At 42.0% G+C, this 12,882-nt stretch overlaps 1 protein-coding gene across 1 annotated transcript in view; it reads right to left on the bottom strand.

Annotated features, from left to right (window-relative positions):
* SLC2A13 (solute carrier family 2 member 13) overlaps positions 1-12,882 on the bottom strand; it is a 359,718-nt gene that overhangs the window by 9,165 nt on the left and 337,671 nt on the right. The window contains exons 8-9 of the mRNA XM_072798345.1: positions 2,253-2,374; positions 1,982-2,134 (exon numbers count right to left, since the gene is read on the bottom strand). Of these exons, the coding sequence (XP_072654446.1) occupies positions 1,982-2,134; positions 2,253-2,374 (275 nt within the window). The remainder of the gene's footprint in view (positions 1-1,981; positions 2,135-2,252; positions 2,375-12,882) is intronic.

The raw sequence follows: 12,882 nt of genomic DNA, 5'->3' as shown, positions 1-12,882 counted from the left end.
TAAAATTTGGCTCCAAAAAACAGGGAAAAAACTTCATCTGAACTTAAATACTGTTCCACTACTAGCAAGCAGTAGACCTAATGGACCCAGTGTGCTGACATAATAGAAGCCTGGCTTAATGCAAAGCAAAAGCTGCTTCTAACTGGATAGTTCTTTATTATATATAAAATATATATTTAAATGGAAGCACAGTTGACACAATTTATTAGTTTCAGGTGTGCAACACAGTGATTCAACCACATGTCTAAGCTGCCATCTGTCACCATACAGCGCTATTACAGTATCATTGACCATATGCCCTGTGCTGTTCTTTTTATCTCTGTGACTTACTCATTCCATCACTGGAAGCCTGTACCTCCTATCACCCATTTTGCCAACCTCTCCCATCCCCCTCCTCTCTGGCAATCACCACTCTGTTCTAACTGGATATTTTTGAAAGAAGCCTGGCTATGCCCTGTTTAAAATTTATTTCTGTTTCCTCATGTTGTTTGGGCAGCACAAATTTGAGAGAGGAGTTTCGTAATAAAAGAAGTCTTGCCTTGCAGACTTTTGGTGTGTGACTTAATAAAAAATAACTTTCTCAGGATATTAGTCTATATTTAGGCTTTTAAATATTTAAGAATTCTCCAAAACAAACAAAAAAAGTGAAGCATTCTCAAGATTTAGCAAATATGGGTAAATATTTATCATGCAAATATTTATGGTGTCAAAATGATAAGTTTCTGAATTTATGTAAAAAGCTTTAACTGCCAAGGGGTTAAAACTGAATATATGAAATATGTCCCCTGTTTAAAATTCCAGTGTATTTCCTTTTTTTAATAAAATGTTTTAAAAGTTTATATGTTTATTGGGAGAAACAAGAGTTTTATAAAGATAATAAAAATAAATACCAACACAGTATGTTTGGAAGAGAGAGGAGGAATAGATTCGTATAATGTTTCCTCATATTCAAAATTCTTCTGCATATTTATTCATTTGAAAAACATTTCTGAGTGCTTATTCAAAGCACAGGATGCCCTAAAAGGCATTGGGAATATTATGGTGAACAAGGCCTAAATCTTGGCCTGAGCTCCAAAGATTTATGGTCCAACTGTGAGGGGTGTGTGTGTGTTGTGTGTGTGTGTGTATGTGTGTGTGTGCTTAAAAGAAGGAATTATAAATGCCCAAAGCATGGGATGAGGTGGGGTGAGTGATGGGGTAGGGGTCAGAGAATGGTATAAGCAAGAGACACTCCATATACACAGAGACTTCTGGGCAGATGAGAAAAAAACCCTTACATTTCATCATTTAGAATCCAATCACAAACATAAACTCGTGCATATAATGAAGAAATTCTCTTACTAAAGAGAAGATCTTTTCATTTTAGTAAAAATGGACTTGAAGTAGCTTCTTGAAGTTTCTTCCTGACTCAGCCACTTCCTAATATTGTTTTCAGTTATGGCCCACACATTTTCACGTAAACACTTCTGTCAGGTTTATGCAGTGGGAAATGCCACTCTGAGTGGATGCTAAAATTAACATGCCATGGCCTGAACAGCACAGATGATAGAGCGGAAGGCATAAATCGCAGCACGGCCTTTGCGGGAGCTGCTTGGATGTGACCCCATCTCCGTAATAAGACATCTTCAAACATTAGCCCTTAGGTTCCCTGCCTCGCATCGTTTCTACCCTTCTCTGTTGTTCATGTTTCTACATTAAACTCAAAGCACTGCTGTGGAGATTTCCAACTGTGGAGACAGCTGGGAGATGTATGGGTGAAGGCTATAAAGCACCGAGGGACAAGGAGCAAGGCTGCTCAGGAAAGGAGAATGCCTCTGATCTTTCCCAAGTATTTTCAAGGCCTTTGGGGAATGAGAAAGCCACACAGAGATGCTTATAACAGCAAAAATACAACTATCTACACTCTGAAACACAAATGATAGCATATATAAAAAGAGGAGGAAAGATAAAAAAGGAAACTATAGATGGGGAATTCTCTTACCATAGTATGTAAGATACTCTGCTGTGTGTAAAAACGTCAGTGAAACCAAGACGTTGAAAATCCAATTTATTCCAGATGAACATGCATTTCCTGTACTTCTTGCCCAAAGGGGATATATTTCAGAATTCACAGTCCAAGGCATTGGTCCCATTCCTGAGAAAAATATAAAACTAAAAATTTCAGTAAAGTAGTTTATAAGGAATTTGAAAAAGTAGTTTGTCTCCTCTGAAAAGAGGCACTTTAATTAACACAACACAAAGCCTTTGTTTACCAGGTGCGAAGAAAACAAGATACAAAATAAGGCCCAGAAGTGCAGTCCAGGAGTATGGTGTAGGGCAGAAATTGTAAGCCCAAAATACTTCTTCTGTCTTAAATTTGGTTTCATTCTCACACCTGAAAAATAATGCAATATAAGTATTAATGTTTTAGGGTATAATCACAGAAACTCAATGTGCTCATCTTGGATATATTTCAAAGTTGCTTAAAATCATTAAGGAAAAGGTCCAAGATGTTTCTCTTGAAAAAAAAAAGATTTAAATATACAGTATTACCTATAAAGCTCCCATTAGAACATTTTAGATCTGAATATAACTCAAGAGAAACACAAAGAAATATACTCCGTGTACACCTCAACAGCAAAACCCCAAACAATCCAATTCAAAAATGGTCAAGGGGGTGCAACTTGGGTGGTTCAGTTAGTTGAGTGTCTGACTCTTGGTTTCAGCTCAGGTCATGATCTCAGGGTGGTGGGAATGAGCTGTGTGCTTCCGGCTCAGTGCTCAATGGGGAGTCCACTAGAGATTCTCTCCCTCTCCCTCCTACCCCCAGTCTCTCTCTCACTAAAAATAAATAAATCTTAAAAAAAATGGTCAGAGGATCTAAATGGACAATTTCCTAAAGAAAGAAGACATATACATGGCCAACAGGCACATTGAAAAGGGTCAACATCAATCAATAGGGAAATGCAAATCAAAACCATAATGGAGGGCAGCCTGGGTGGCTCAGTGGTTTAGCGCCGCCTTCAGCCCAGGGCCTGATCCTGGGGTCCCGGGATCAAGTCCCACATCGGGCTCCTGGCATGAAGCCTGCTTCTCCTCCCTCTGCCTGTGTCTCTGCCTCTCTCTCTGCATCTCTGTGTCTCTCATGAATAAATAAAAACTTAAAAAAAAAACCCATAATGGAATATCACTTCTCATCTGTTAGAAGGTTACTGTCAAAAAGATACACAATGAGTGTTGGTGGGGATGCGGATAATGTGGAACAACTAATGAGAATGTATATTGGGGTAGCCACTATAGAAAACAGGATGGAGGTTCCTCAAAAAACTAAAAACTACTATATGATTTGGCAATCCAACTTCAGGTATTTATCAGAAGAAAAACACTAACTTGAAAAGGTATATCCACCTGCGTGTTCTCTGCAGCATTATTTACAATAGAACTTGAAAGCAACCTATGTGTCCACTGATGAATAAAAATGTAGTGTGTGCACCCAACCATACACCCACCCACGAACACATGCTCACATGAATATTATTCATTCTTAAAAAAGAAGGAATTTCTGCCATTTGTAATAATATGGATAGACCTTCAGGGCATTATGCTAAGTGAAATAAGAGAAAGACAAATACCATATGATCTTGTATGTGCAACCTAAATAAAAATACTGAGCTCATAGAACAGATCTGTAGTTGCTCGGGCATGGAGTTTGGTGGATTGAAATGGGTCAAAGTAAAACTTCCAGTTAAAAAATAATTCATGGAAGGTGATGAACTGCATGGCGACTGCAGTTAATACTGCACCGCATGTCTGAAAGTGGTTAAGAGAGTAAATAGGCCTTAAAAGGGCTCATGACAAGAAACATTTGTAAATGATGTATGATGACGGATGTTTAATGCCAAATCATGTGGCACACCTGAAACTAAGACAATGTTATGGGTTAATTATACCTCAATAAAGAAAAACCCCATTGTGTTTTATACCCACTTCACGTAAGTCAGATATGCTTTGCAGCTAATCCTTGCAAGCTACCGTGACACTTTAAGACCACCGCGAGTCAGTATGTCGTGGGAGAAAGACCTCAGAATTTATAGTCAGGACAAGATTCAAATTCCCAAACCAAATATTTTTTTCCCCCATCTGTAAAATGAGGAGAATGCCTTACAGGTAATTTTAAGGATTAGAAGGGTCACTTGTAAAAAGTTGAGAGCGTAGATGTGGGCAGGGAACACTGCTGCTAGCTGGTTCCAGCGGACCCTTTCCCTTCCTGCTGTGTGTCCTTGCCTAGGTCTCAGTCCCTCTCTGATGACTCTGCCTCCTGGTTCTATTGTGAAACAAAGTCTCCTCTGGTCTTAGACTCTGGACAAGCTGAACTTCCAATTCTTTACCTTAATTGAAACTGGAATTTCCCATGAAGACACAGCCAGCCCCAAAACCTTCTTGCCCTCACCGTCATCTTTAGATGAGTGTTCTGCCTCTGTGGCCTTCATGTCTGAACCTTAACTTCTAGGCCCCGTCCCTGCTGCTCTATTTATGCCCTCGATCACAACATCCCACCTTGTCTTCCCTGCTCGGTCATATTCTCCACCCCCTCACATCCTCTGCCACAGTTACTTATTTTTACTTCTGGCCCATGTAATACTTTGGCCTCCCAGTTCTTTATTTAGCCTCTGAAGCTGCAGAGAGGGCACTTTATAGTTTGCATGATTTAGAACTATTTTACTTCAAGGTCTCAGATTTAGAGCATCTCTTTTTCTGATCACAAGCAGTTTATTTCCTCATTTCTGGTAACTTCCTCCACATCCAAATCGCAATCTTTAGATTCTAAACTCCTCTCAGTATTCACTTACCCTCATCACTCAGCATAGACCGTGCCAGTACTCTTTGCTGGCCTCTAGAATCCACGCTCCCTTCCACCGTGTGTAACTGCCATCCTCACTATGTCAGTTTCCAACCCTGTGCGGCACCGTGTAGCTGCCTTTGATTACCACTGGGCTAACCTTTGGTCAACTGTTGAATCAATTGGTTAAAATATTTGTTACTATCTCTCACACCGAAGTCTTTTACTCTTTCTCACTACTATCAACTTGGGTCCTTCTTTAGGAAGAAAATTGAGGATGTTTGGTTTGAACATCCTCAAGTTTACTCTACCGAACCTCTGTTTTTCGGTATTCCTCGCAGGGCTCCTCTCCTACACCTCCACTGGTAACACGGCTCTTGCCTTTTCTAAGGACCAGCACATCCTTCTCCTCCTGTCTCCGCTGGGCTCACCTTCCATCAGCAGTCTCTCTTTCTGCCGTTGCCAGCTTCTTCCGACTTGCACCTCCCCTTCTGTTTGTAACACACAAGACCATTGCTACTCAACCATTCAGCCCTCTCATGTTTGTTCCACTACTAGTTCATCTGCAGTTACAGAGAAGTTTAGGCTGGGGAACTCTACATCCTCATGGCCCACTCTTCCCTTCACAGCCCAGCTCCCCCATCCCCCTACAGACCAGCTGACTCTGACTCTGGCTCTGTTTTCCTGAATCTGCACCCCCAAAAGACATCCTCACCTCCAAATTCATTTATTTTGCTGTTTCTTTGATGACTGGTGGTTGATATTGCTGACAAAACTCTTTTCTTCTCTTCCCCCTTTGTTTTTTTGCAGTTCTATCTATCTTCTCTCTCCGATGTATATGTCTTCACTGCTTTTTAAAGGGTCTCTTCCTCCCCTCAACCTCTACATATAGGTGTTTTCTAAGGTTCTTTTGTAGGGTTTGTCCCTGGTCTCTTAAACATCTCATCAAATTTTATTTTAATATATATATATATATATTTTTTTTAAAGAAAGGCAGACTGCCACATGCAGTGCCTCATTTGGATGTGTCTGGAGTCTTGGAAGCTTGACTATCCTACATTCTACAAATTGAGCCTGAGAGTTTGTTTGGAGGTGTTAACGGGTGCGAAGCTTCTCATAAACCCTTGATGGAAGAAGAGTCCTCTATCTGGGAAGGTCATCCTCTTTAAGTACACAACTACAGAAGGGATGCACATGGAGGAGCAAGGAAGGGGACACCTGACTACCCAGCTAGGTCAGCTGAATCTACCCTGGTGATCAGTGGGGGGACAGGTTTCACTTCTAGATCACCTTCACACCTATCTCATCTAATTTTAGAGATTTCTAATCAGCATGTGGATGGTGCCTGGTAGTTTATTCTAGTGTTCACTCTTCTTATGTTCCACTGATGGGATATAGGTGTCTGCTGAATATCCACTATTATCACATGCTGTTGGAACATTAAATGTGTAAAGCATCCTGACTGCTTAGCACACTGCCCGGCATGTAGCCTATGTGTGCACAGTAAGTATCAGTGTAATAGTGCCTCTCATGACACTTCTGTTTTGGATAAACCACCATTCCCTGAGTTGAAACAGGTTAAACTCTTGCAGTTATTTTCAATATTTTCTTACCCATCTCTCTCTTTAAATTCTCTAAACCTTTTCAAGTCCAAGTGAAAAAGAGTAGCTAAGGCTATGAGCTCTGGGACTGACATCCCATGTTCAAGTCTAGGTTGGGATACCCAGATTTGAAGCTGGGATATATGTGACCTACTTACTTAACTTTTCAAAGCCTGGTCCTCCTCTGTGAAATAAGGTTTTTCCGTGCACCTACCTCAAGTAGTTATTTTGAGGCTTACATGAGCTACATATGCAAAGAACTTCACATGGAATGGGTAAGAATTCATAATTATACTGGGCAGCCCCGGTGGCTCAGTGGTTTCGCACTACCTTCGGCCCGGGGCGTGATCCTGGAGACCGGGGATCAAGTCCCACGTCGGGCTTCCTGCATGGAGCCTGCTTCTCCCTCTGCCTGTGTCTCTGCCTCTCTGTGTGTGTCTCTCATGAATAAATAAATCTTTAAAAAATAGAATTCATAATTCTATTACTTAGACATAATTTCTTGAATCTGACTCTTCTATTTGCATTAATACCACCCCCATTCAAACTCTGAGTGTTTGTCTCGTCAACTGCATTTGTCTCCATAGCAGACTCTAGAGTAGCCTCTTGTGATCCATTCCATGTCCATACTCTTTTTTTTCCAGTCCTCTCTCCTTGAGTGTGGAAGTGACCTGTGACTTGTTCCTAACAAAATTTGGCAAAAGTGACATATGTAACATGATGATTATGTAAGATGACAGTGCTGTTTTGCTGAAGTCTCTCACTCCCTTACTGGCTTTGAAAAAGTAAATTGTCACGTTGTGGGATGCCAGTGTTGGGATGCTCATGGAAGGAACTGAAAGAAGTCTTTAGGACCTGGGGATAGCTTCTGATTGACAGCAAGAAACTGAAGTTCTTGGTACATAAGTTACGGAATTCTGCTAACAAAATCTTCCCTAGTGGAGCCTCAGATAAAACCACAGTGCAAGTCAATACTCTGTAGCCTTGTGAGACCCTAGGCAAGGGACCTAGTTAAGCTGTGCTAGGACTTCTGGCCCCCAGTAACTGTGGTATAATTAATGCGTGTTGGTTTAAGTAAGTATGTGGCAATATGATTATAGCAGCAATAGAAAACATAGTCTCAATGATTTTTCCTATGCCTAGCATTCCTTTCTTCAAACTACCACAACACCAAGTTGAGCTCTTGAAAGCATTGCTATGGCTGCATCACCGTTCAAAAGCCTTCGTTGCCCTTATCCCAACTACCTATAAAATAGGTAAAATTTGGCTGCAGGCTACCTTATCTTGTACTTCTGTTTAGAATCCTTTTCTCCAACTAGACTATACTACTAATTTTTTGAACCAATCTTCTAGACCTCGTATGTTCTACTCATGCCATTTCCTCTAACTGAAGGCAAACTCTCACTCTTGATCTACACTGTCAAAATCTATCTTAGTCTTCAAGGTGAGTACAGATGCCACCCACTCAACTACCTGAAATACTCTCTCCTCTCAATGCATTTTCATTCTCATTTATATCATTATTACATAAGTGCTCTGTAATAGCCTATCTGTATATCCTCCCTTTTTTACTGTCCTGAACTCTCATCTGAGGCAGCACAGCACAAAGGTTAAGGGAACAGGGTCTAGAGTCTGGCTGCTTGGTTTTGTATCTCGGTTCTATTATTTACCAGCTGTGTGACTTTGGGCAAATTAGTCAACCTCTTTGTACCTTGGTTTTCTAATCTGTAAAATAAAAGTCCCTAATAAGCTTCTTATAAAAGATTATATACAGTGATAACTGTATGGTACAAAGAAAGTAATTTATTAAGTCTCTGCCAAACGAATTGCCAGTTTTGTATCCCCCACCAGCCTCTTCTTAAATCTCAACCTCTAGTTCATACTAGTATTCTCTATGGGCATAAGTGAAGCTTTTGCACTGAACTGTGAGTAGAAAAAAGCATTAGAAATCCCCTGATCAATAATCTTCCACCTTCATTTCTCACCAAATAGTCTTTTGAGTTGTGAAAATCTTAAAATGAGAAAATAAGAAAGGGTACAAGGAAGGAGGGAGGGAGGGAGAGGAGGGGAGAGAGAGAGAGAGGCGTAAAAAAAGGCAGCCAGGTTCCTAGGGAGGGAAATTCTTACAAGTACTCAAATGACTAAAATTCACTGAAAAATTCTATTCACTATTTCCTCATTCATTATTAACACAGTCAATCGCCGGATCTCTTTTGCTGGAACAAAGAAGCAAGCATGTTTGACGGTGAGCTCTGTGCCTGGTCTGATGTGGCTTTTCACTGTCTGGCCTTCACTTTCACGCACGCTTATGTGCGTAAAAGGGTGAGTACCTCCCCGTCACGCTCCAGTCGGTTTCAGGGAAGCGCTGCAGGCACTGACTTGGCAGGTACGCACCCAGCAATGCGCAGACGGCTAGTGACTAAGACGGTGACATCACCTGACCTTTAAAATATAAACACTAGAAATCCCAACTAGAAGGGAAAAAAATGTATATTCCAAATGTTCCTGCAAAAAATACCCTCATGTTCTCCTGGCTCAGTGACTGCGGGCGGAGGAACATAATGCCCCAGACAAAGAACAAAAACTGCTCTGACATCAGCGTGTGGGTTGGGATCAGAGAGAGCCGTGGTCTCCCCCAGGACACCGGCGGCGACCTGGAGCCACAGCAGAGGGCGGCGATGGCAGCCGGAGCAGCGGGAGGCTGCTGCGCAGACCAAGCGGCCGCATCAGCAGGCGGGCAGGGCGGGCAGGGCGAGCCTCACTTCGCCAGAGCAGGTCGACGGCCGGGGACACCTGACACGCAGAGCACTGTCCCCGCGCGGGGCCCCCCGTGCTTCCACGAGGGCGAACAGGTGTCCCTTGCCTACTCGACACGCACTTGGAAACCAGCTCAGGTGTAGTGATTTCTGCCTCGTGTGTGTGTGTGTGTGTGTGTGTGTGTGTGTGTGTGACCTTTCCATCAGACTCCAGAGGAGCAACCAAAGGAACCAGGGCTGCAGCTGCTTCACTCGGGGCGCCCTACGTGGCACCGCGTTGTGCACTGCTCCGTTATCCACGAGGATGACATTAACCGCTTCGCGCTGGCACGGTCAGCGTGCGAGAAAATACGACCTGTCTTTAAAAACTGCAAGACTTCAAATTTTATTTATCCAGCCCTAATTATTGACAACTCTGCTCTCGTCCTGGAGTTTGCAAAAAAGATCTTCTGGGGAAGAGAAGGGAGAGCTTACTGCCGTGGGCATGACACGTCTGCCACTGTCCTGCTGAGTTTCCTGCCCCTTCCCTACTGACAGGTGGGGGTGAGGCACGATTTCATCTCTATTCCTTTTTTTTTTTCATAAAGATTTTGTTTATTCATAAGAGACACAGACACACACACACACACACACAGAGGCAGAGACACAGGCAGAGGGAGAAGCAGGCTCCGTGCAGGAAGCCCGACGTGGGACTCGATCCCGGGTCTCGAGGATCCCGCCCCGGGCTGCGGGCTAAACCGTTGAGCCACCTGGGCTGCCCTCATCTCTATTCCTAATGTAGGTCTGGGATTTCTCTGAAGGACGTCACTAAGCTATCCCCTTAAAACTAAATGGATACCCCGGAGGGTTAACTTTAATAGTCCCTTAGAGGAATTTATGGCCAGTAATAGTCTGAGCACGAGGTAGAGAGGTACCTAGAAAAGGACAGAGCATCGGGATCCCTGGGTGGCGCAGCGGTTTGGCGCCTGCCTTTGGCCCGGGGCGCGATCCTGGAGACCCGGGATCGAATCCCACATCGGGCTCCCGGTGCATGGAGCCTGCTTCTCCCTCTGCCTATGTCTCTGCCTCTCTCTCTCTCTCTGTGGCTATCATAAATAAATAAAAAAAATTAAAAAAAAAAAAAAAAGAAAAGGACAGAGCATCTCTCCAGGGAAGCACACCTTTGTTCTTGTCTGAGGAGAAATAAACGTCATGCCACTCACTTAGAGGGCCAGGATGATGTAAATTTATTATAAGCAGCCCAAGCCATGAGAAATTTCAACTTTTGGATATTCCCATCAAAGCAACAGGAAAAGTTACTGTTAAAAGCTTGACCCGGGATGCCTGGGTGGCTCGGTGGTTGAGCTTCTGCCTTCTGCTCCAGGTGTGAGCCCGGAGACCCAGGATCGAGTCCTACATCGGGCTCCCTGCATGGAGTCTGCTTCTCCCTCTGCCTGTGTCTCTGCCTCTCTGTGTGTGCCTCTCATGAATAAATAAATAAATAAAATCTTTAAAAAAAAAAAACCCTGACTCATTATTTCTCACTTTCTGTTCAACTAGCTTATTTCCTACATGATAATCTAACATGAAATAGACTTCCTTCAACGGTGGTTACACAGCATTTACTTTTTTTTTTTTTTTTTAAAGATTCATTATAGAGAGTGAGAGAGAGCAGGTGAGGAGGGGGAGGGGCAGAGCGAAAGAATCTCAAGCGGACTCTTTATTGAGCATGAAGCCTAACACGGGGCTCGATCTTATGACCCTGAGATCATGACCTAAGCTGAAATCAAGAGTCGGACGCTCAACCAACTGAGCCACCCAGGTGCCCCATTATAACATTTACATTCTAACATGTGGAAAGTTGAATAATTTTTAAAAAGTATGGCTCCCTAGCTTGCAGTGTGCTGACCAGATTGAAGATCTTGGCCGCAAATGATTTTATATTGTCCAGCCTTTTATTTTTTGTTTTTTGTTTTGTTTTGTTTTACGATTTTCCTGCAAAGGACTGTCACATAAAGGCAAGTTGAAAATAATCGATTATCTTTTAATTATTATTTTCTGGTAAAATGAAAACCTTTAGAATTATTGAGATAAACCTTAGATTTATTGGGTAAATTTTATTAGCATTTAGATTTTTGGGTAAAAATTAGATCTTTTAGGTCTTTAAAATTAGATTTATTTAATTATTGGGTAAATTTCATTAGCATTAGATATATGGAGCTAAAAATAACTTTTTAAATGAATTAATAAAGTTTTATTTATATATAAATCATGGTATCTAAACCATTTACTAGTATGTTGGCTAGCTTACATATCCTGAGTATGGAAATAGATGGATAGCATATGAGTGGGCAACCAGATGAAAATAATATTTAAAGCCAAATAGACACTACTGGCATAGTCTCTAATTCTGGTTAAGAATTTAAATGAGTGTAATTTCCATTTGGAATGAAATCTGGCAATTTGGACATAAGAATATTTATATCCAAATCTTCCTGACCCAAAGTCTCATTTCAAAAATTTATCCTTAGGACATTATCTGAGCGGAAACATCATCTGCTGAAAGACATTTCACTATACTTCTATTTATCACAAGCTTAACACAGATGAATAATTAGAAATAAAACAATAAAAATATCTGTGATGGAGGATAGTTAAGTGAATTAAGATGCAACAACTCTAGAGAATAAAGCAGCCATTAAAATAATTATTAAAAGTAAGTTGGGCTCAACTACAAAGATTGAAGTTTAAGTCTCAGTAACTGAGGTTACTCTCATTTTGGCATCACGTGAATAGTACAATGCATGTTTGTATAATCAGTAGAAGTAAGTGGATGGGGGCCCCCTGTTGCCTTCCCAGACTTGTCCCTGGAAGTTCTGTGGTCAATGTAAAGAATCTGCCAGGTCAGAAGAGCCCTGATGTCTGCCTTGGGGAGAGTCCACAGTAGCAGTCAAAGATCAACTCCATTCTGTATAAGAGAAATTTCCCACTTTGTTACTTCATAAGAAAATACTTCGTCATTCTTTCTCCTACTGCATCATTACACGGGCAGCAAGCCTGGCCAGGGGTGCACTACTTCATCAAGGTTACCTGGAAACATGGAAAATACCATGAAGTTGGCAGTGCAGAGAACATCAAACTATAGAATATTATCTATGATATGGGGTTATAGGAGAGTAAATGGAAATATGAAAAATTGTTGGGGGAATCTATGATGATGATGATGACTGTTTTCACTTTTGAATTTACAGGTTGTGATTATGCCACTTTGACAAAATGGGAGCAACTTTAACAACTGATGGGCACAACTAGTCCTGGGCCTCATTTTCCTTTTTTGTTTGTTTGTTTGACTCTAATTTTTTTTCCTATAGTAAAGGCAAGCATTAGAGTTAAAGTTACCAGCCATTCTCCTGCTTTGGTGCTGAAAGTCAGGGAAATCTTGCCTTTGAATTACAAGCTGCTCCATCATGCTGTTCCCTCACATCGGCCAAAGGCCTCTAAGCTCTGGTTTCCGTACTTATACTCTGCTGTCAGGATCCTGCTTCCCTTCTCAGGAGCCTTATAGCGCCTGCCTCCGGCCACTACTTGGGAGCCACCCCCCTCCCCCACATGCAACGGGTAATGCTTTGCCCCACACACTGCTTGCCTGGCTACATCTCTGACACCAACAGCCTTGGCATACAGCAGATGCTTCAGACCAGAGAATGACGTGACAAATGGTTTCTAT

The sequence above is a fragment of the Canis lupus genome, chromosome 25 (genome assembly GCF_048164855.1).
Source record: "Canis lupus baileyi chromosome 25, mCanLup2.hap1, whole genome shotgun sequence".
Lineage (NCBI taxonomy): Eukaryota > Metazoa > Chordata > Mammalia > Carnivora > Canidae > Canis > Canis lupus.
This window is presented reverse-complemented; position numbering and strand designations above follow the sequence as displayed.